Source organism: Scyliorhinus torazame, chromosome 13 (assembly GCF_047496885.1).
Source record: "Scyliorhinus torazame isolate Kashiwa2021f chromosome 13, sScyTor2.1, whole genome shotgun sequence".
NCBI lineage: Eukaryota > Metazoa > Chordata > Chondrichthyes > Carcharhiniformes > Scyliorhinidae > Scyliorhinus > Scyliorhinus torazame.
Window position 1 is genome coordinate 83,575,124 of NC_092719.1, and position 23,280 is coordinate 83,598,403.

Sequence of the window (23,280 nt, forward strand, 5' to 3'; positions counted from 1 at the left end):
GGGGCTTTTGTAACGTGCAGATGGTAGCGATTTAATGTGACTGAATGGCTTGCTCGGTGTAGCACCATCGATCACACACGAGGCGAGACGTAAAGAACTTCAATCGAGGCTTTATTGAGCAGACTTGTTCAGACTCGTTCCCCAGCAGCTCAGTCACAGAATGCAGCTGCGGGGATTAACCCAGGTTCTTATACCCCACCTATCTGGGTGGAGCCCAGTAGGCGGCGGATCCAATCGGGATCCAGCATCTGTCCTCCAATGGCTCCTCGGCATTCATGGTGTACCTTATTACCCTTAATACATACCACCACACTCGGTCAATTCGGAGTCAATCACTATATCCTCCCTCCCCCGGACCATGACTCCACCACCAAACATCAAGCCATCATTTCCAGGTCTGCCACTAACATCATCTGTTCTGTAGATCTTCCCTCTGCAGCTTCCAACCTCAGCCCTCCAACCCTGCACAATTTGCTTCAACCTCCTTCCCAACATCCACAAACAGGACTGTCCTGGTGGACTTATTATTTTAGTCTGCTCCTGCCCCACTGAACTCATCTCTTCCAATCTCAACTCTTATTTTTTCCCCTCTTTGTCCAGTCTCTCCTCACCTATACCTGTTTCTCTTCTGATCCCCTTTGTCCAGTTTCCAGATCCCTGGCCCAAACTGACTTCTTTCACTATGGATGCCCGATCTCTTTACACCCCCATCTCCCAACCGGTCCCTGTCCACCATCCTTCTCTTTGGCTGAGTTTGTTCTCACATTGAACAACTTCTCCTTTAACTCCCCTCATTGCCTCCAATTAAAAGGTGTTGCTCTAGTGACCATAAGACATAGGAGCACAATTAGGCCCATCGAATCTGCTCCGCCATTCAATTATGGCTGATATTTTTCTCATTCCCATTCTCCTCCCTTTTCCCCATAACCCTTGATCCCCTTATTAATCAAGAACCTATCTATCTCTGTCTTAAAGACACTCAGTGATTTGGCCTCCACAGCCTTCTGCGGCAAAGAATTCCAGATTCACCATCCTCCGGCTGAAAACTAATTCCTCCTAATAGTAATAACAATCGCTTACTGTCACAAGTAGGCTTCAATTAAGTTACTGTGAAAAGCCCCTAGTCCTCACATTCCGGCTCCTGTTCGGGGAGGCCGGTACGGGAATTGAACCCGCACTGCTGGCATTGTTAGTCAGCTGTTTAGCCCACTGTACTAAACCAGCCCCTCATCTCTGTTTTAAAGGATCGTCCCTTTAGTCTGAGATTGTGTCCTCTGGTTCTAGTTTCTCCTACAAGTGGAAACATCCTCTCCACATCTACTCTATCCAGGCCTCGCAGTATTCTGTAAGTTTCAATAAGATCCCCCCATACAGGTCCTCGCTATGCCGGCCTTATTGTGGTATATGTGGAATATTCCTTGTTCCAGTTCTACTCAGGCCCCCTCCCTCATCTCTATTTTCTAGTACATTGATGGCTGTATTCGTGCTGCCTCCTGCTCTTTGCCAGACCTGGAAAATCTCATTAACTTTGGGCGGGATTCCCCATCAGTTCACGGCAGCGGGATTCTCCGGTTCCGCTGCAGTAAATGGGAGATTTGGCTGAGAGCCAAATTCTCCCTTCTCGCTAGCAGCGGTAGCGGGGCGGACTCGCAACGGAAAATCCCAGCCTTTGTTTCCAATTTCTACCCTTCTCTCACCTTCCCGTGGTACGTCTCCAACTCGTCCCTTCCCTTCCTCACCTTCTCTGTCTCCATTTCTGGGGATAGGTTATCAATAAATATTCACCAGAGACTCTCACAGTTACCCCAACGACACTTCCTCACACCCTGCTTCCTGTAGGGACTCCAATCTGTTCTTCCAGTTTCTCTGTCTCCATCATATCAGCAATCTTTCACAAAAGTGTCTTTCTCCTCAAACATGTGTACCCACCACCCTTTACCCCATCTACCGTGCTTGATAAGGCCGACCCTGCGATCTCCTCCCATGCCGGTGTAATCAGGGAGGGCTGCCTTCTCCCAACAGGGCAGAGCAGTCAGCAGACTGCCTCCATCTCTGTTGTGGCTATCAGGGCTGCACCTAGATGTAGTGGTGGGGTTCGGAAAATTAAGACCTATCCAATGCACACTAGTGGCATGGATGTTCACTCAGTGTATATACTTTACACCTTTGTAAATATATGCTGTATCTATCCTTCTCCGAGTCTCATGTATTCAATTCATTATCAATTGTCTTCCAGATTCAGACTTCCGGTGGCAGCCATGGAGGAGTAGGTCGTATATTTGATAGCTCCCACCTGTAACGGACTTTTGGACCTTTTTCCCCCGGTATTTTCCGGATTTTATGGGATAAACCGGTGAAGAGTGAGACAGTGAGGAGAAATCCCCCTCCAGTGTATGGAGAATTGGACCAGAAGTGGCCGTGTGAGAAGACAAAGTCCTATAAGGGAGACGCAAGCAGAGCTGGTAACACGGGAGAGCATGGCGGGGCAGCAGGGCCGTGGGGAGACGACACAGATAGATTAGTGGAGGAGATACTCCCAGGTGGACAGGAGATACTCGGAGGCCCCGGAAGTGGGGCTACCGAGGGAGCGGCGGAGGTTACAGGTGGAGTTTGGGCAACAGTTGAGGAAGGCAAGGGGTGCGATCTGTGAGTACGGGGAAAAGGCAAGCAGAATGTTGGCGCACCAGCTCAGGAAAAGAGAGGCGGCCAGGGAGATAGGTAAAGTAAAGAGTAGAGACGGTAATACTGTCCTGGACCCAGCGGGGGTAAACGAGGTGTTTAAGGACTTTTACAGTAAATTATATGAGTTGGAACCCCCGGCTGGGGTGGAGGGGATGAGGCAGTTTTTGAGTCAGTTGAGGTTCCTGACGGTGGAGGAGGACCTGGTGGAATGGCTGTGAGCTCCAACTGAGATTGAGGAAATAATCAAGGGGCTAGATGCCATGCAGTCGGGCAAGGCCCCTGGGCCTGACGGCTACCCGGTGGAATTCTATAAGAAGTTTTCAGAGACATTGAGCTCACTGCTGGTGAGGACATTTAATGAAACAAGAGAAAAGGGAGTCCTCCCACCAACAATGTCGCAGGCCTCGATTTCATTGATCCTGAAATGGGAGAAGGATCCGGAGCAATGCGGGTCATACAAGCTGATTTCTCTACTGAATGTGGATGCCAAACTGCTGGCTAAGATACTGGCCACGAGGATAGAGGACTGTGTCCTGGGGGTGATAGGGGAAGATCAGGCGGGATTTGTTAAGGGCAGGCAACTCAAGGCCAATGCTCGAAGGCTTCTAAATGTTATTATGATGCCCTCAGAAGGAGAGGAGGCAGAGGTGGTGGTAGCGATGGATGCGGAGAAGGCTTTTGAATTGGTGAAATGGAATTACCTTTGGGAGGCGCTGGGAAGGTTTGGGTTTGGTGAGGGCTTTATTGACTGGGTGCGGTTGCTCTGTCAGGCACCAGTAGCGAGTGTGCGTACGAACCGGCTGAGGTCGGGGTATTTTAAACTACACCGAGGGACGAAGCAAGGGTGCCCCCTCTCCCTGTTACTGTTTCCTTGGGCCGTAGAACCATTGGCCATGGCGTTAAGAGCCTCTAGGAACTGGAAAGGGCTGGTTCGGGTGGGGGGGACACCGGGTCTCGCTCTACGCAGATGACCTGCTCTTGTACATTTCAGACCTGCTGGAGGGGATGGGGGAAGTAATGCGAATCTTGGGGGAATTTGGCAATTTTTTGGGGTATAAATTGAACATGGGGAAAAGCGAGATGTTTGCGATCCAGGCAGGAGGACAGGAGAAGAGACTGGGAGAGCTGCCGCTTAGAATGGTAGGGAAGAGCTTTCGATATCTGGGAATCCAGGTGGCCCGGGAATGGGAGGTACTGCACAAGTTAAACCTATCCCGATTGGTAGAACAAATGTAAGGGGACTTTAAGAGGTAGGACATGCTCCCGCTATCATTGGCAGGGAGGGTACGGACCGTGAAAATGACGGTTCTTCCTTGATTTCTGTTTGTCTTTCAGTGCGTCCCCATCTTCATCCCTAAGGCCTTTTACAAGCGGGTGAATAAGGTTATTTTGGGCTTTGTGTGGGCGAGTAAAACCCTGCGAGTGAAGAAAGTGTTTCTGGAGCGCAGTCAGGGGGAGGGTGGGTTGGCGCTGCTGAACTTCTGCAATTACTACTGGGTGGCTAATATAGCCATGATTAGGAAGTGGGTAGTGGGGGTGGGGTCGGCATGGGAGCAGATGGAGGCGGCGTCATGTAAAGACACCGGTTTGGGAGCACCGCTAATGGCACCTCTGCCATTCTCGCCGGCCCGATACTCCACAAGTCCGGTGGTAGTGGTGCTCTGAGGATTTGGGGGCAATGGAGGAGATACAAGAGAGTGGAGGGAGCATCGATTTGGACCCCGATTTATAATAACCACAGGTTTGTACCGGGTAGGCTAGATGGCGGGTTCCGGAGTTGGCAGAGGGCATGAATTAGAAGGATGGGGATCTATTGATAGACGGGAGCTTTCCCAGCTTGAAAGCCTTGGAGGATATATTTAAATGACCAGTAGGGAATGGTTTTAGGTATTTGCAGGTGCGATACTTCCTGAGGAAACTGGTGTTGGCCTTTCCGCTGCTGCCGTCATGGGGGATACAGGATAGAGTAGTTTCCAGTACCTGGGTGGGAGAGGGGAAGGTATTGTATATTTACCAGGAGTTTTCGGAGGCGGAGGAAATCCCAGTGGAGGAGCTTAAGGGCAAGTGGGAGGACGAGCTAGGAGCAGAATAGAGGCGGGTCTATGGGCGGATGCCCTAAGCAGGGTTAGTACCTCCTCATCATGTGCCAGGCTTAGCCTGATACAATTTAAGGTACTGGGCACACATGACTGCGGCTAGGATGAATAAGTTCTTCGGGGTAGAGGATTGGTGTGCGAGGTGCGCGGGAAGCCCAGCAAATCATGTCCACATGTTTTGGGCATGCCCGAAGCTTAGAGGGTTTTGGCAGGATTTTGCTAAGGCAATGTCCAAGGTGATAAAAACACAGGTGGTGCCGAGTCCGGAGGTAGCGATCTTTGGAGTGTCGGAAGATCCGGGAGTTCAGGGGGCGAAAGAGGCCAACATCTTGGCCTTTGCCTCCCTGGTAGCCCGGAGACGGATCTTGTTAATGTGGAGGGACTCGAAGCCCCCGAGTGTAGAGACCTGGGTTAGTGACATGGCTGGGTTTCTCAGTCTCGAGAAAATAAAGCCTTAAGAGGGTCAATATTAGGGTTCATCCGGAGGTGGCAGCCGTTCGTTGACTTTCTCGGGGAAAATTAAAATGTCAGCAGATGCAGTATTCCAAGGAGGGGAGGATTGTTGTTGTATGGTTGAGGTGTGTGAAGATTGGGCTGGGGAGGAAAATGTTTTTTTTAACCACGTTGATGTCATTGTTTATGTTACAGTTATAAAAATTTTCAAATACCTCAATAAAATATTTTTTTTTTTTAAATTGTCTTCTACGTTTCATCATCATTTAAGGATACAAAATGTAGCTTCCAATGAAATCCCATCTGGATCTTCAGTTGGGGCGGGATGGTGGCACACTGCGGCCTCACAGTGACCTGGGTTTGATTCCGATCTTGGATGACTGTGTGGAGTTTGCACATTCTCCTTGAGTCGATGTGGGCTTCCTCTGGGTGGTCTGGTTTCCTTCCACAGTCCAAAGACATGTAGGTTAGGTGGATTGGTCATGACAAATACATGGGGTTATGGGGATACGGAAGGAGATGTGAGCCTAGGTAGAGCGATCAAAGGATCGGTGCAGACTCGATGGGCTGAATGGCCTCCTTCTGCATTTTGGGATTCTATGGATAAATCCTCACACACTTTCACCACACGGACTAGTCTGTAATTCTACATCCGCAACATTGCTGCCTGACCAATACACAAGTCTACCTATTTTCTCCGGCAGACATGCTATGACGTTGGGAGAAGTGTTCACCAAAGATAATAATAATCGCTTATTGTCACAAGTAGGCTTCAATTAAGTTACTGTGAAAAGCCCCTAGTCGCCACATTCCAGCACCTGTCAGGGCTGCTGGTACGAGAATTGAACCTGCACTGCTGCATTGTTCTGCATTACAAGCCAGCTGTTTAGCCTGCTGTGCTAAACCAGCACCTAAGAATGATTTAACTGCTCCTATTGCATTGATTATTTGTGGATAGCACAAATAAACACCGTGATTCACATTATATTGGTATGTCCAATGTGTCGTTTAGAATGGCTTTTACCAAGGGTTCACCAGGCGGTGGCAGCCATTTCTCGACTACCAGGGGAACGTTAGAGGGAAGACAGATGACCAGCAGCAGCAACCCGGGGGGGGGGGCGGCGGCGGGGTGGGGGGTTTAGTTTAGTTTAGGTCAATAGACAATGGGGTTTTGTTACCTGTGTATTGTTAAACATTTCTGTTTTGTTATTGTTTCGTTTGCTTTGTAAGAGGGAAAAATTGTTGTTTGGAAAAAAAATTCTATAAAATATATTTTTTAAAAGAATGGCTTTTACATTATAGAGTTCATGAAAAATATACAGTGAACATTCCATCTGCCATCTCTCCGCCCAAGTCTCCAAACAATCTAAATCCTGCTGTATCCTCTGACAGTCCTCATCGCTATCCGCAATTCCGCCAACCTTTGTGTCGTCTGCAAACTTACTAATCAGACCAGTTACATTTTCCTCCAAATCATTTATATATACTACAAAGAGCAAAGGTCCCAGCACTGATCCCTGTGGAACACCACTGGTCACAGCCCTCCAATTAGAAAAGCATCCTTCCATTGCCACTCTCTGCCTTCTATGGCCTAGCCAGTTCTGTATCCACCTTGCCAGCTCACCCCTGATCCCGTGTGACTTCACCTTTTGTACTAGTCTACCATGAGGGACCTTGTCAAAGGCCTTACTGAAGTCCATATAGACAACATCCACTGCCCTACCTGCATCAATCATCTTAGTGACCTCCTCGAAAAACTCTATCAAGTTAGTGAGACACGACCTCCCCTTCATAAAACCATGCTGCCTCTCACTAATACGTCCATTTGCTTCCAAATTGGAGTAGATCCAGTCTCGAAGAATTCTTTCCAGTAATTTCCCTACCACTGAAGTAAGGCTCACCGGCCTGTAGTTCCCTGGATTATCCTTGCTACCCTTCTTAAACAGAGGAACAACATTGGCTATTCTCCAGTCCTCCGGGACATCCCCTGAAGACAGTGAGGATCCAAAGATTTCTGTCAAGGCCTCAGCAATTTCCTCTCCAGCCTCCTTCAGTATTCTGGGGTAGATCCCATCAGGCCCTGGGGACATATCTACCTTAATATTTTTTAAGACACCCAACACCTCGTCTTTTTGGATCTCAATGTGGCCCAGGCTATCTACACACCCTTCTCCAGAGTCAACATCTACCAATTTCTTCTCTTTGGTGAATACTGATGCAAAGTATTCATTTAGTACCTCGCCCATTTCCTCTGGCTCCACACATAGATTCCCTTGCCTATCCTTCAGTGGGCCAACCCTTTCCCTGGCTACCCTCTTACTTTGAACATTTTTAAGGCAGAGGTGGATAGATTCTTGGTAAACCAGGGGGTGATAGGTGGTCCAGGGTAGGTAGGATCCAGATTTGAGGTTACTATCAGATCAGCCATGATCTTATTAAATGGTGGAGCAGGCTTGATGAATGGCCTACTCCTGCTCCTTGTTTGTAATGTTCATATCTGCACCGGCTCTCAGTTACCTGCTTGGATCTTTTTGGGTCTTGGTCCTCATCCATCTGGCAGGGAAAGCCCCAATGGCCATATCATTGAGTTAAAATCGCAGTTGCCATTTCCCAGCGGCATCATCAGAACCCAACGTGCATCTGTGAAGGGTTTAGGCAGATGTTCCCGCTGCCTGCTCCGTTGACCAGGTGAAAAACGGAAACGTTCAGCTCCAGGAGACTCCAGGTAACCTGAGTGATTGTACCTGCCCCTCCCCCAATGCTTGGGGAGTGGAATCACTCCAAATGTCGCAGCTAGGCAACTATCTAACTGATATGCAATGGGAGGTCATGACACGGAGAGGCCTCTCACTGTTGCCAAATCATCTCGACAACAAAAAGTCCATTCTGCTTCACTGATTCAAAACAAAGGATAAAATAATCTGTGAGAGCTCTCTTACTCTTTAACAAAAAGTCTTACCTTGGTCCAAACAGGCTTTTGATGACACTGCAAAATTTATTGTAAATCCTAGTAATCAAACAGAAACAACATTTCAAACCCAGTGCATTCCGGACTGACTGTTGCTGCCTTCCTCTCAGAACCAGGAAGCACAATTTTAAACTGAGAGCGAGCCCGATCGGGAGAGAAATCCAGAAGCCCTTAACACCCAAAGGATAATGGAAATCTGGAATGTTCTCTCCCAAAAGGTTCTGGTGCTGGGAGAAAGTCTTCAAGTCTGAGATCGTGAAATCTGGTAATTTGACCTGAAATGTTAACTCTGGGGGAGCTTTAACTCCAGAATGGGGGAATTTGGGTCTGGTGAAATATAAACATTCTAAAAATCTGAATCCTGACCAATCCACCTCCAACTCACTCATTTTCAGGCGTGTGTGTCAACCAACCTGCTTGCAGGAGGAGGGTTGGCAATTTAAATATTATAATGAGGCTGTGTGCCCCATATTTAACCAACATTTTGAATTTAACTATGGCTGGCCGGTCTTCCTAGGCATTGTGATTTATTGAATTAACCAAAATCGTGAGGGACAATAGCTGCCCTGTGCATTCTCCATGTCAATGCCTCAACCAATCAGAGCCCACTTGTCAACCAATCAGCATCCTTTTCTCGTGCAGTATAAATTGGTGCTCCCTTTGAAAATTGGCATTCTTGTGTCTGTCCTGATGAGTGCAAGATGAAAAACTTCTACAGCATGTTTCTTTTTTCAACAATATTTAAGTCCTGTATGACCAAACATTCGACAAAAACATGTTAAATTTCGCAGGACCTGGGGAAGAACCTGTTCTTCTGACTTGTCTGACCTGCTGAGTATTTCTAGATTTTTCTGATTTTATTATAGATGGATTATTTTGGGGCTAATACCTTTCATTTCAATCCACCCTGGTCAGATTCCTTTACAATTCAAGATTGCTCGGCTCCAGTTCAGCATCTTCACATTTGAATTTTTCTCGTCCTTATCCATTACTTTTCTGATCCTGATTAGACTGTGCTCAATATGTCCCAAATGCTCTCCACTAAATGTGTTCATTTGCCCCACTTCATTCTCCAGTGTTAGATCCAGTGCTGCTTCCTTCCTTGTTCGGCTGGAAACACACAGATCAAGAAATTTTTCGAGAATACATTTCAGGAATTCCGGGCCTGAATTTTGAGGATGTCGTGAGCTTGGCCCCTGCCACCCGAAGAGTTGGTGGGGAACACATTCCCGCCGACTTGTACAGCCCTGCCCTGTTGATTTGCATTAGGTAGGACTTCCACCCCTCACTCAGGCACAAGTCCCGCCTTGGGGAGCTCCCGCCCAATCTGATTATTCAGCAGCTCTCCAGTCCCTCCAGGAACAGTGCTGCACTGGCCGGAAGAGCTCCACGAACCTTCCTGAGCCGAAGTTCTGGGAATGGGAGAAGAAAAGGTAAGTGTTTGTAGTCGGGTCAGGGAGAGGGGGGGTGGGAGTGTAAAATATTGGCCCAGGAATCCCAAACAATAGTCCAATTCCGGCTCAAAACGGTAACTCTGTTTGTCTCTCCACAGATACTGTCAGATCTGCTGAGATTTTCCAGCATTTTGTTTTTATTTCAATAATTCATTCCACCTTTGCCCTTTACAAACGAGATCAAGATTGGAGGGGCTGAATGGTATCCTCCTGTTCCTAAGTTCTTAGATGGGTTCCCATTCTATGCTTTCTCTGAACTTGCTACAAGTTGTTGTTGGTTGATGTATATCGAGATCACACCAGCAAGTCACACCTTGGCCCAGGTTTTAAAGCTATAAAGTAATATTGATGAAGATCAACATTAAAAGAACAGGCTGCTTTCTAACTTCTAATTCAAATCCCCAAAATCCTAAAATGGGGATCTTGACTCATGGAAGGATTAATAATGTGAAACTTAGAATCATAGAATCTCAACAGTGCAGAAGGAGGCCATATGGTCCATCGGGTCTGCACCCGACCAAGCCCAATGTCCCACCCTATCCTCGTAGCCGCTGATATCCTTTGGACACTTAGGGGCAATTTAGCATGGCCACTCCATTTAACCCGCACACCTTTGGATTTATGGAATAATTTGACAGAAGGGAATTGGTCTCAAGGTAGGTTAGATTATTGTTACACTGGGAGTAATTTTCACCGACACGTTTGCCAATTCTAGTCGGGTATATGCCAAGAGGTTTCAACCACTTCACCACTCCCCCATATTCCCACCACTGCTCCATCCTCAAGGCACATTGCCTTCTCATTGGCAATTGGAAAACTAACTCTCTCTGGACTAACCTTGGCTGTCTCAGGAAACGTCTTCCCCATATCTGTGTGGTAGAGTTTAGGGAGCTTAGTATTCCCCGCCCCCTCCCGTCACCAACTCAAATGTCAGTCAGGATCCCACCCACAAAACAGCTGGCTGCCTCGCAGCCATTTTATAGTCGGAAGGCTGTTAATTGGCTCAGACCTCCTCTGAGGAGGGGGGGTCCCATCTTATAGAATTGTCACCCAATCCGATTGGCCGGCAGCTCTGTAGTCCCAGCAGCGCCAGGTTCGAGTGGTGATCACTGCTGGGACTGCAGCCAGAACCCAAAGATGAGAGGTTATGGAAGCCGGACGTACGATAATCCAAGCTATTGATAGAGCCGCCCCTCCTCCCTCAAAGGAGGTCCTCCCTCCCTTCTTGCCTGACACAAAATGACGTAAAATGTGGCAGGCTACCCACCTGTCATGAGCCTCCCTCAGCCAAGGGTAAAATAGCAGCTAGGGTGAGATGAAGCCCTTGCCTGTGTCCATGGGCTTCAATAGGTCGGCGGCATGTGGCGCAGTGGTTAGTACTTGGACTGCAGCACTGAGGACCCGGGTTCGAATCCTGGCCCTGGGTCACTGTCCGTGTGGAGTTTGCACATTTTCCCCATGTCTGTGTGGGTTTCACCCCCACAACCCAAAGATGTGCAGGTTAGGTGGATTGGCCATGCTAAATTGCCCCTAAATTGGAAAAAATAATAATTGGCTACTCTAAATTTATTTTTAAAAAAAAATAAATAAAATAAAATCCAGCCCCATATTTCCACAATTAACAAATGGAAGGGTTAAAAAATAAATAGAATTCTGCTCAAATCTTCCTGATTCTTGTCCTGGGTTTCCCCACAGTACATCCTGCAGATTAATCTTTAATTTTAGGAGCCCTCCGGGGACGATTTGGGAGGGTTGGCAATCCCACTGTAATCTGGAGGTGAGGATTATTGAAATCAATTGAAAACAAAATTTGGTGCTGTGCACTGAGTAATCGCCAACATCAAGTTTCACACAAAGCCAACCAGTTAAAATCCAACCATGAAGTTCATTCCTTTGTGATCAGCCCCGACATTTCCACAATGAGATGGCAAGGAAATCTGGAATTACAGTTATGGTATGATGTAATGGGAACTCCACATCTAAATTCATTTCCTCTGTTTCTCAGTCAGTGACCAGCAGGATTGAGAGGCTCATTTGATGAGTAGACCTGTGATACCAAGCTGCAACAGAGAGTAGAGTGAGAAGGGTAGCTTTGGTATGGGGGCGATGTGGGGAGAAACAGTCCTGGCCCAGAGTAGTGCCAGAAAAGCACTTGCCTGTTGGATCAGCCATTCCCACCTCCCTCCAGCTGCCGGATTTCTGTTATATGTAAAACTGCCCTAAGATTTGAAATATGTGGTCTCATTAAAATAACTAACAGTGGGAGCACCACTGGAGAGCAGACTAGTCTCCCATACCCCAATCCAGCCCTAGGTGAACCCCGACCCCAATGTGGTCCCTCAATCCAACACCCCCAAATGGCTTCAAACCAAGTCCCCCCCCCCCCCCCCCCCCCCCCCCCCACCTTCTGCATCCATCCTGCATCCAGTTAAATATTAAATAGCTTCTTTTGAGACAAGTTGGGGTCTTATTTTCCATTTTTGAATTTTTATCCCCTTTGTACCTTTCTCCTGTCTGGCCTGGGGGGAGGAGGGTTTCAATGCCCCACATTGCTATTATAGATATTGATTGACAATAAAATACTTGTTCTGGTTCTTCTTTATTTCAAATAGCACGACAATATTGATGCATAACAAGGATTAAAACTGAGCAAAAGCCATTGTTTGCTTCAGTGGACCACACTCTTGTTTCAGTGTTAGAAGTTTATGGGTTCAGACATTAACCCCAGTGCAGTACTAAGCGGGTGCGCCACCATTGGAGGTAATGTCCTTTACATGAGATGTGAAAGTCAGGCTGTCCCTGCCTTGTATATCTGTGCAGGTGGGTGTTAAAAACACAGTGACAGAGGGTCTACTGGTGTGCTTCACATTCCTCCCTCAACCAACATACCAAAAAAAATGCAATGTGTCAATCATCTCACTTCCTGTCTGAGGGATCTTGCTTTGTGTGAAATAGCTGCCATGTTTATAAGAGTAACTACAGTTCAGAAATAATTAATTGGCTTTGTGTCATTATGGGATGTCTACAAGCCTACAGATATTACAAAGAAAATCCCTCGTCCATTTGTCATGATGTATAAAACAGTAATTAATTTTTAGAAATATATAAAACAAACTATAAAATAGTAATTAATTAACAGGATAACAAAATGCCCGTCTGAACACTGTATTAATATGAAGGAACTCTGTACCTGCTAAACGTCGAAGTTTACTCAGTGCAGTCTTTTCCGGAGATTTAGATTTCTTCACAGCTTAAGTAGCACAAAAACAATCACAATTCATTGAATGGTCAAAAAAGAAGAATTGGCAGGAACAGTGTAAATCAGAAACATCATAACCCGTCCAACCCTCTTTGTCCCTCTTATCTCTTGATCTTCTCCACTTGTCTGTCTCATTCACTGTCTGCTGTGGCTAGTTGTTCACACTCTCGCCTCTTGAGACGGCAACATGGACCTCGCTCCAGGGATTTGGGCATTAAATCTAGGCTGGCACTTTAGTGCTGCACTCAGTGGGTGCTCCGATGTCAGTAGTGCCAACTTTTAGATAGACATTAAAGTGAGGTCCTGTCTGTAGTATGATGGTCTGGTTTCCCGGTGGTGTGGGATGGCTTTAATGGGAAATCCAATTGAGAGGCGGTGGGAAGAGAGAATTCCGTCGTTAGCAAGCGGCGCGCCAGTGAGAAACATGCATCTGGGGGACTGGAGAATCCAGCCCCAGGTGTTCCTCGGGCTGCAAAGCTCTTCATGTTGCTGACTATAAACAGAAGGGGCAGAATAAACATGACATTTTGCCAGAACAACACTCAATTGTTCAACACTGGGACATAATACCTCAACCGGGACCTGGGATTCATGTCGCATTACATTCATCCCCCACCATCTGGCCTGCGAAATCCTACCAACTGTCCTGGCTTGATACAATTCACACCTCTTTAACCTGGGGTTACCCCATCTCTGGATCTGTAAAGATTTAATCACCTGCTAATGGTCACATTCCAAGCATTGTTTGGCATCTTTGAATTTGTCTATATATGTGTTTCTGGAACATACCTCTTCATTCACCTGAGGAAGGAGCAGCGCTCCGAAAGCTAGTGACATCGAAACAAACCTGTTGGACTTTAACCTGCTGTTGTAAGACTTCGTACTGTGCTCACCCCAGTCCAACGCCGGCATCTCCACATCATGGACATAATACAGTCAAGGAAAGACAGCAGAACGGATACGGAAGGCAATGGGGTGGGATGTCTTAGTTCTGCTCCTGGACCCGTAGTCTAGAGAATTGGAGCTCGAATCCTATCACAGCAGTTTCAGAATTTAATTCCAGTTTTAAAATGTTTTGTAAATAAACACCATGCACCTAACAAGGTGCCCATGAAAGATGTCAGATTGTTGTAAAAACCTCACTGGTTCACTAATATGCTTCACAGGAGGCAGACAGCCATCCTTACCTGGACAACATTCCCAGCATTATAGAATAGAGTCGAATCCCTACAGTGCAGAATGAGGCCATTTAGCCGTCGATTCTGCACCGACCCTCTGAAAGAGCACCCTACCTAGGCCCACTCCTCCGCCCTATCCCGTAACTTCACCTAACCTGCACATCTTTGGACTGTGGGACGAAACCGGAGGACCTGGAGGAAACCCAAGCAGACACTGGGAGAAAGTGCAAACTCCACACAGACAATCACCCTAGGTTGGAATTGAACCCGGGTCCCTGGCGCTGTGAGGCAGCAGTGCTCACCACTGTGCCACCGTGTTGCTTTTAATAGGGACACAGGGAATTCACACCAAGTAAAATAAAGAAACTTAGGTTTATTTACAACATGATATACACTACCTGGTAGATCCCTACCAGGTCCCTATTCTGGTTGGTGCCTTACTGGCCAACCTTTTATACAGCAGTTAATAGAGATCCCCCACCCCTGGGGGTGCTCGGACTCTGCAAGGACCATGAGGGAGATAATCATTCCCACCCCGTAGGCCCATTGCCGACTATTACAGCTCAAATCACTCAAAATCTGCTCCATTGGGCAGGTATGTTGTTCATAGACCTGACACCAGACTCCTGAAGCAAACTTTCTACTTGAAAGCTAATTATAGCAAGACACCAAGGAAGACAGTGGAAATGCTTTAGGGATATCCTCAAGACATCTTTGAGGAGGTCAAACATCCTCAACACCTCACCGGGAGTCCTTGGCTTGGGACCGACCAAAATGGTGTAAGCTAATCCGGGAGGGCGCTTAACACATTGAGAGACTATATCGGGAAACCTGCAGAGGCAAGATAGAGCTATCGGAGGGAAGTGCACAAACCTCCGAACACCCATCTACGAAACCATTCAAGCACCAACTGCCCTACATGTGACAGAATCTACCAATCGCACATTGGACTTATCAGCTGTGGTGATATGCCTATGGGCTCTATCATAATTGGAAGGTGTGCGACCTCCAACCAGCAGGTGGTGGTACAGAAACACCATGCGGTCTCTAGACTAAGGTCATGTGACCCACGACCCCGATATAAGGGGAGACACATCCTCAGAGGAAGATTGAGAGGGTAATAAGACATACATGTGAACGGTCAGTGCTAGGTGCAAGTTCCAGAGTAGTTAGCAGACGCCATGATAATGTGCTCTGTATCAGATTGCTATCTTACCACATGAGACTCAATAAAAGATTCTGGTTTGGACAAGTCGAAGTGTTTGGTGAGTTCCTTCGTGAAGCACAAAGGACCAAACACAACATCAGCTATCTCAGAACGCGTCAAACAGGGGTGAAAGCAATTTATCCTCAATCCCGCAGGACCGCCAAAGAAGGCTGAAGGTGGACTGTATGTGACTTCAATATTAATGTGGTTAGCTCGAAACTGCTCTTTGAAGTGGCCTAGCAAGCCACTCAGTTGATTGAATCACAGGCAGAAAGAGGCCATTCAACTCCTCAAATCCACACTTGATCTTTCAAAGAGCAATCTATTTAATCCCGCTTCTTCACTTTTCCCCTATATCTTTGCATTTTTTTTCCTTAAAACGTGGAAGACTGGGCAGAGGGTTAAACCTTATATCTTGTAGATATAAAAATTCTGAGCTGGCTGAAGATGAAGCTGCTAAATGGAACAAGCTGTTTCTCCCTACCATGGTAGGGGAAAACAGTGGGGGAAAAGTTATTTTGGAAAACTTGCTGTTAACGTCAACTTGTGAGACATTAACCTTGTTTTCCAAATGGCAGATGAAGGCAGGAAGGAGAGTAATTTCAAATGGCCCCACAAACTGGTGAAACCAGAGATCTGCCACTGGCGGGAGATAGGACTGTTGAGAAGTTTTACACCATGTTTATTGTGACTGAGCAACTCGCAGGATGTGTACATTTGAAGAATTGACAGCACTGAAAACTCAAGCCAACCTTTTTGGGGAGGGGGGGGGAGGAGGCACCTCACTGTACTTTTGTATGATGGGAGTTTATTGATCAGGACAAGAACTGTTTAAAAAAGTGTTATGTATTCAAGTGCCACTGCCTACTGGTGAAACATTACGTGATCTGTAATGATATTAGCGGAGCATTTGCATGGACTTTGGAGTGTTCACCATCTTACCCTGTAGAAGTAACTCTCTTCATAAACCCTGCGCTGTGTTTATGAACTTAGAGCGTGACACCTCTACATCTTTTTCTCTTTGCAGCAGCAACAAATATATAACTGAAGAGAAATCTGGCAATGAGGATTCAGAGCATAAACAACCATCGATGAAGATTTGGGCCAGAGAAAACCATCAATGAAGATTCGAGCCAGAAACAATCATCAAAGACTTCCGGTCGCGGCACGTAGGTGGAAGTCGCATATTGGCTAGCTCCTGCTCGAGGCTTGGTTTTTTGGAATTTAATGCCCAGTCCCAGGGGCAATTTTTGAATGAGCAGGTGCAGGAAGACAAAAGGGAGTAGGAGGATGTCTAAAAACCAGAAGAAAGCCGTTGAGCGAACATGTCAGCCCGGCAGCAGGAAAGATGGCGGATGCTGAATCGCTGGGTGGGGTCTGCGCCCTTCACAGTAGAGAAGATGACCGAGGTGATGGCCGAGAGTTTGAGAAGCATTTCACCAAACACAAGGAGGTGATGAGGTAGGAAATGATGGCAGCAATGACAGTATTGGTGGAGGAGGCGATTGCCCCGGTGAAGGTGGCGGTGTTGAAGACATTGGCCGAGCTGTGGGAGCAAGGAGAAAAGCTGAAGGGGTGGAGGAGGCTTTGTCGCAGCATAGTGACCAGTTCACCTCAGTGAGTGAAAGCTGCGGAGGGTGATGGAGGCCAACAAAGGACTGAGAGCGAAGGTGGAGGGCCTGGAGAATAGATCTAGGTGGCAGAACGTAAGAATTGTGGATCTGCTTGAAGGGGTGGAGAGCCCGAGGCTGACTGAGTACTTTGCCAAGATGTTGGTGGAGCTGCTGGGGAAGGGGGAAGATCCCTCCTGGTATGAACTGGATCGGGCTCATCGGACGTTGAAGCCTAAACTGAAGACAAATGAATTGCCAAGGGCGGTAATAATTTGTTTCCACAGGAACCATGAGAAGGAGAAGGTCCTGAGTTGGGCAAAACAGAAGCGGGAGGTGCAATGGACAGGAGGTGGTATACGTATATACCAGAACTTAATCGTGGAGCTAGCGAGAAGGCGGGCGGCCTTCGGCTGAGTGAAGGCGGCACTGTACAGCAGTGGTGTATCCAGCGAAGTTGAGGGTGACCTGCAACTCAAAGAATTTTTACTTTAAGACGGTGGAGGCGGTGGAGGCTTTTGTGAAGGCTGAAGGAATGGGGCAGAAATGAGAAATGGGACTGCGATCTTGTCTTGGACTGAGGGTAGGGTGGTGGAAGGTTGTGTTTGGTTTTGTTTCTTGTTTTTTATTAGTGGCATAAGGGTGTTAAGTTGCCTGTTTGGGAAGGGTAGGAGTTGGGATTTTTCACGATGGCAGTTTTCTAGGGTTTGTGTGTTTGCACTGGGTTAGTTTAGCTGTTTATCTGATGGGTATTTTGTTTTCAGGGACTTGGCATGGGGAAGGGATTGAGAGGAGGGGGGCCTGGGCAGGGACCTTCACACTAGCAAGCTGGCTAGTGAAAGGCAGTGTGGTGGGGGAGGGGCCACTGACAATGGAACCTGGTCGAATAGGTTTTGATGGGCCAGGGAGGTGTGAAAAGTGGAGTGCTGGGATCGATACTGGGAGAGGTGTTTTTGAGAGGACGTGGATGAGAGTTTCTGGGGGTGGGGGGTGGTAACAAGGGGACGAGGCGGGCCAGGCCTATTCGGCAGAGCCCAGAGTTATGATGGTGGCGGATAGGAGGGGCGGGGGGGATGCGGCGTGAGAGACGCCGGTCACAATAGTAATGTGGAACGTGAGGGGTTTGGAGGGGCCGGTGAAGAGGTTGAGGGTGCTTGCGTACCTAAAAAGCTTAAAGCCCGATTTACTTATGTTGCGGGAGACCCAACTGAGGGTGAAGGACCAGGTGAGGCCCAGGAAGGGCTGGTGAGTCAGGTGTTCCATTCTGGATTCGATAGTAGGGCTCGGGGGTAGCAATGTTGGTGGGCGAGGATGAGGTTCCAGGTGGAGAAGGTGGTAGTGGACCAGGGGGGTAGTTATGTGATTGTAACAGGGGCATTGGAGGGGAGGTTGGTGGCACTGGCGAGTGTATATGACCCTAACTAGGATGATGAGATTTTAAAAGATCGCGGCCTAGTTTCGGGAGCCGTTCGGAGGAGGAGGAGCAGTCTCTGTCAGGGGGAGAATCTGAGAACATCTAAGACCATCAGAAGGTAAGAAGGTAAGTAAGTGATTTTTACACATTTTTACTTTTATACCTTTTTCAAATTGTGTGTGTTGGGGGGAAACTGAAGTGACATCACAGAAAAGCTGTGACGTGAGTGGCTGGTTGGGAATCTACACTAAATTAAAAAAATTAAGCATTGGTAACTAATTAAACATAATTACTTAATTATAATTTAGAGGGGTATCTAAGCCAGAGATCAGAGAGTACTATATTTAGCTTTCGCATTTATATTAGAAATCTAGTGCTAGGAAACAGATAGTTAACAGTAACTTTAAAAAAAAAAAATGTAAATATATTTTTTAAAAATTTAAACTTTTAATTTTAATTAATTGACGCAATATCAGTTAGAGGGGTGCAGTGCTCTGACTGTGAGATGTGGCAGGTCCGGGAGGCTTCTAGCATCCCGGATGGCTTCATCTGCAGAAAGTGCACCCAACTGGAGCTCCTCACAGACCGCATCGTTCGGTTGGAGCAGCAATTGAACATAGAACATAGAACAATACAGCGCAGTACAGGCCCTTCGGCCCACGATGTTGCACCGAAACAAAAGCCATCCAACCTACACTATGCCATTATCATCCATATGTTTATCCAATAAACTTTTAAATGCCCTCAATGTTGGCGAGTTCACCACTGTAGCAGGTAGGGCATTCCACAGCCTCACTACTCTTTGCGTAAAGAACCTACCTCTGACCTCTGTCCTATATCTATTACCCCTCAGTTTAAAGTTATGTCCCCTCGTGCCAGCCATATCCATCCGCGGGAGAAGGCTCTCACTGTCCACCCTATCCAACCCCCTGATCATTTTGTATGCCTCTATTAAGTCTCCTCTTAACCTTCTTCTCTCCAACGAAAACAACCTCAAGTCCATCAGCCTTTCCTCATAAGATTTTCCCTCCATACCAGGCAACATCCTGGTAAATCTCCTCCGCACCCGCTCCAAAGCCTCCACGTCCTTCCTATAATGCGGTGACCAGAACTGTACGCAATACTCCAAATGCGGCCGTACCAGAGTTCTGTACAGCTGCAACATGACCTCCCGACTCCGGAACTCAATCCCTCTACCAATAAAGGCCAACACTCCATAGGCCTTCTTCACAACCCTATCAACCTGGGTGGCAACTTTCAGGGATCTATGTACATGGACACCTAGATCCCTCTGCTCATCCACACTTTCAAGAACTTTACCATTAGCCAAATATTCCGCATTCCTGTTATTCCTTCCAAAGTGAATCACCTCACACTTCTCTACGTTAAACTCCATTTGCCACCTCTCGGCCCAGCTCTGCAGCTTATCTATATCCCTCTGTAATCTGCTACATCCTTCCACACTATCGACAACACCACCGACTTTAGTATCGTCTGCAAATTTACTCACCCACCCTTCTGCGCCTTCCTCTAGATCATTGATAAAAATGACAAACAGCAACGGCCCCAGAACAGATCCTTGTGGTACTCCACTTGTGACTGTACTCCATTCTGAACATTTCCCATCAACCACCACCCTCTGTCTTCTTTCAGCTAGCCAATTTCTGATCCACATCTCTAAATCACCCTCAATCCCCAGCCTCCGTATTTTTTGCAATAGCCTACCGTGGGGAACCTTATCAAACGCTTTGCTGAAATCCACATACACCACATCAACTGCTCTACCCTCGTCTACCTGTTCAGTCACCTTCTCAAAGAACTCAATAAGGTTTGTGAGGCATGACCTACCCTTCACAAAGCCATGCTGACTATCCCTGATCATATTATTCCTATCTAGATGATTATAAATCTTGTCTCTTATAATCCCCTCCAAGACTTTACCCACTACAGACGTGAGGCTCACCGGCCTATAGTTGCCGGGGTTGTCTCTGCTCCCCTTTTTGAACAAAGGGACCACATTTGCTGTCCTCCAGTCCTCTGGCACTATTCCTGTAGCCAATGATGACATAAAAATCAAAGCCAAAGGTCCAGCAATCTCTTCCCTGGCCTCCCATAGAATCCTAGGATAAATCCCATCAGGTCCCGGGGACTTATCTATTTTCAGCCTGTCCAGAATTGCCAACACCTCTTCCCTACGTACCTCAATGCCATCTATTCTATTAGCCTGGGGCTCAGCATTCTCCTCCACAACATTATCTTTTTCCTGAGTGAATACTGACGAAAAATATTCATTTAGTATCTCGCCTATCTCTTCAGACTCCACACACAATTTCCCATCCCTGTCCTTGACTGGTCCTACTCTTTCCCTAGTCATTCGCTTATTCCTGACATACCTATAGAAAGCTTTTGGGTTTTCCTTGATCCTTCCTGCCAAATACTTCTCATGTCCCCTCCTTGCTCATCTTAGCTCTCTCTTTAGATCCTTCCTCGCTACCTTGTAACTATCCATCGCCCCAACCAAAACTTCACACTTCATCTTCACATAGGCCTCCTTCTTCCTCTTAACAAGAGATTCCACTTCCTTGGTAAACCACGGTTCCCTCGCTCGACGCCTTCCTCCCTGTCTGACCGGTACATACTTATCAAGAACACGCAGTAGCTGATCCTTGAACAAGCCCCACTTATCCAGTGTGCCCAACACTTGCAGCCTACCTCTCCACCTTATCCCCCCCAAGTCACGTCTAATGGCATCATAATTGCCCTTCCCCCAGCTATAACTCTTGCCCTGCGGTGTATACTTATCCCTTTCCATCATTAACGTAAACGTCACCGAATTGTGGTCACTGTCCCCAAAGTGCTCTCCTACCTCCAAATCCAACACCTGGCCTGGTTCATTACCCAAAACCAAATCCAACGTGGCCTCGCCTCTTGTTGGCCTGTCAACATATTGTTTCAGGAAACCCTCCTGCACACACTGTACAAAAAACGACCCATCTATTGTACTCAAACTATATCTTTTCCAGTCAATATTTGGAAAGTTAAAATCTCCCATAATAACTACCCTGTTACTTTCGCTCATATCCAGAATCATCTTCGCCATCCTTTCCTCTACATCCCTAGAACTATTAGGAGGCCTATAAAAAACTCCCAACAGGGTGACCTCTCCTTTCCTGTTTCTAACTTCAGCCCATACTACCTCGGCAGAAGAGTCCCCATCTAGCATCCTCTCCGCCACCGTAATACTGCTCTTGACTAGCAGCGCCACACCTCCCCCTCTTTTGCCTCCTTCTCTGAGCTTACTAAAACACCTAAACCCCGGAACCTGCAACATCCATTCCTGTCCCTGCTCTATCCATGTCTCCGAAATGGCCACAACATCGAAGTCCCAGGTACCAACCCACGCTGCCAGTTCCCCTACCTTGTTTCGTATACTCCTGGCATTGAAGTAGACACACTTCAAACCACCTACCTGAACACTGGCCCCCTCCTGCGACGTCAAATCTGTGCTCCTGACCTCTATACTCTCATTCTCCCTTACCCTAAAACTACAATCCAGGTTCCCATGCCCCTGCTGCATTAGTTTAAACCCCCCCAAAGAGCACTAACAAATCTCCCCCCCAGGATATTTGTGCCCCTCAGGTTCAGATGTAGACCATCCTGTCTGTAGAGGTCCCACCTTCCCCAGAAAGAGCCCCAGTTATCCAAAAATCTGAATCCCTCTCGCCTGCACCATCCCTGTAGCCACGTGTTTAAATGCTCTCTCTCCTTATTCCTCATCTCACTATCACGTGGCACGGGCAACAACCCAGAGATAACAACTCTGTTTGTTCTAGTTCTGAGCTTCCATCCTAGCTCCCTGAAAGCCTGCCTGACATCCTTGTCCCCTTTCCTACCTATGTCGTTGGTGCCAATGTGGACCACGACTTGGGGCTGCTCCCCCTCCCCCCTAAGGACCCGGAAAACACGATCCGAGACATCACGTACCCTTGCACCTGGGAGGCAACATACCAAACGTGAGTCTCTCACGCTCCCACAAAATCTCCTATCTGTGCCCCTGACTATAGAGTCCCCAATTACTAATGCTCTGCTCCTCTCCCCCCTTCCCTTCTGAGCAACAGGGACAGACTCCGTGCCAGAGGCCCGTACCCCATGGCTTACCCCTGGTAAGTCGTCCCCCCCACAAGTATCCAAAGCGGTATACTTGTTTCTCAGGGGTACGACCGCAGGGGATCCCTGCACTGACTGTTTTTTCCCAGTCCCTCTTACAGTTACCCACCTATCTCCAATCTTTGGTGTAACTAATTCCCTGAAGCTGCTATCTATGACCCCTTCTGCCTCCCGAATGATCCGAAGTTCTTCCAACTCCAGCTCCAGTTCCCTAACTCGGTCTTGGAGGAGCTGGAGATGGCAGCACTTCCTGCAGGTAAAATCAGCAGGGACACTAACTGCATCCCTCACCTCAAACATCCTGCAGGAGGAACATTGCACTCCCTTCCCTGCCATTCCTCTAACTTTCTACCAAGATCTGGCTAAAAAATAATAATAATATAATAAAATATGGTACTTACCTCAGACCAATGGGTTTTATTATTAGGTTAGAGGAGGAGGGCGGGTGGGAGACACTACACGTGTAGTGTCTCGGGTTTCCTCTCCACCAGAATTTATTGGGGAGGGTCTTCCCAGACGTCCGCGGGTCGACTTCCTGTTCCCGCCTAAAAAACTAATTTAAAATAAAAAAAAATAAAAATTCTCAGCTCCTGCTGAAATTGACTAACCAGCCAGCTGTTCTCACGCCGCCGAAATCGACTGGCCTGCCCCTGCAAAGACAAGTGCTTTTAAAGGTTGACTTACCTCCCAGCAACCTCCTTCCGCAATGCTCCCGCTGAAACTGACTCACCACTCACCAGCTGTTCTCCCGCCGAAATCGACTGGCCTGCCCCTGCAAAGACAAGTGCTTTT

The 23,280-nt window shown here is 47.4% G+C and overlaps 1 protein-coding gene across 2 annotated transcripts in view; it reads right to left on the minus strand.

Moving 5' to 3' along the window:
• LOC140388163 (uncharacterized) overlaps positions 1-23,280 on the minus strand; it is a 296,950-nt gene that overhangs the window by 181,479 nt on the left and 92,191 nt on the right. For both annotated transcript variants that reach the window (XM_072471912.1, XM_072471911.1), the window contains exons 6-7: positions 12,844-12,903; positions 8,191-8,238 (exon numbers count right to left, since the gene is read on the minus strand). In XM_072471912.1, coding sequence (XP_072328013.1) covers positions 8,191-8,238; positions 12,844-12,903 — 108 coding nt within the window. The remainder of the gene's footprint in view (positions 1-8,190; positions 8,239-12,843; positions 12,904-23,280) is intronic.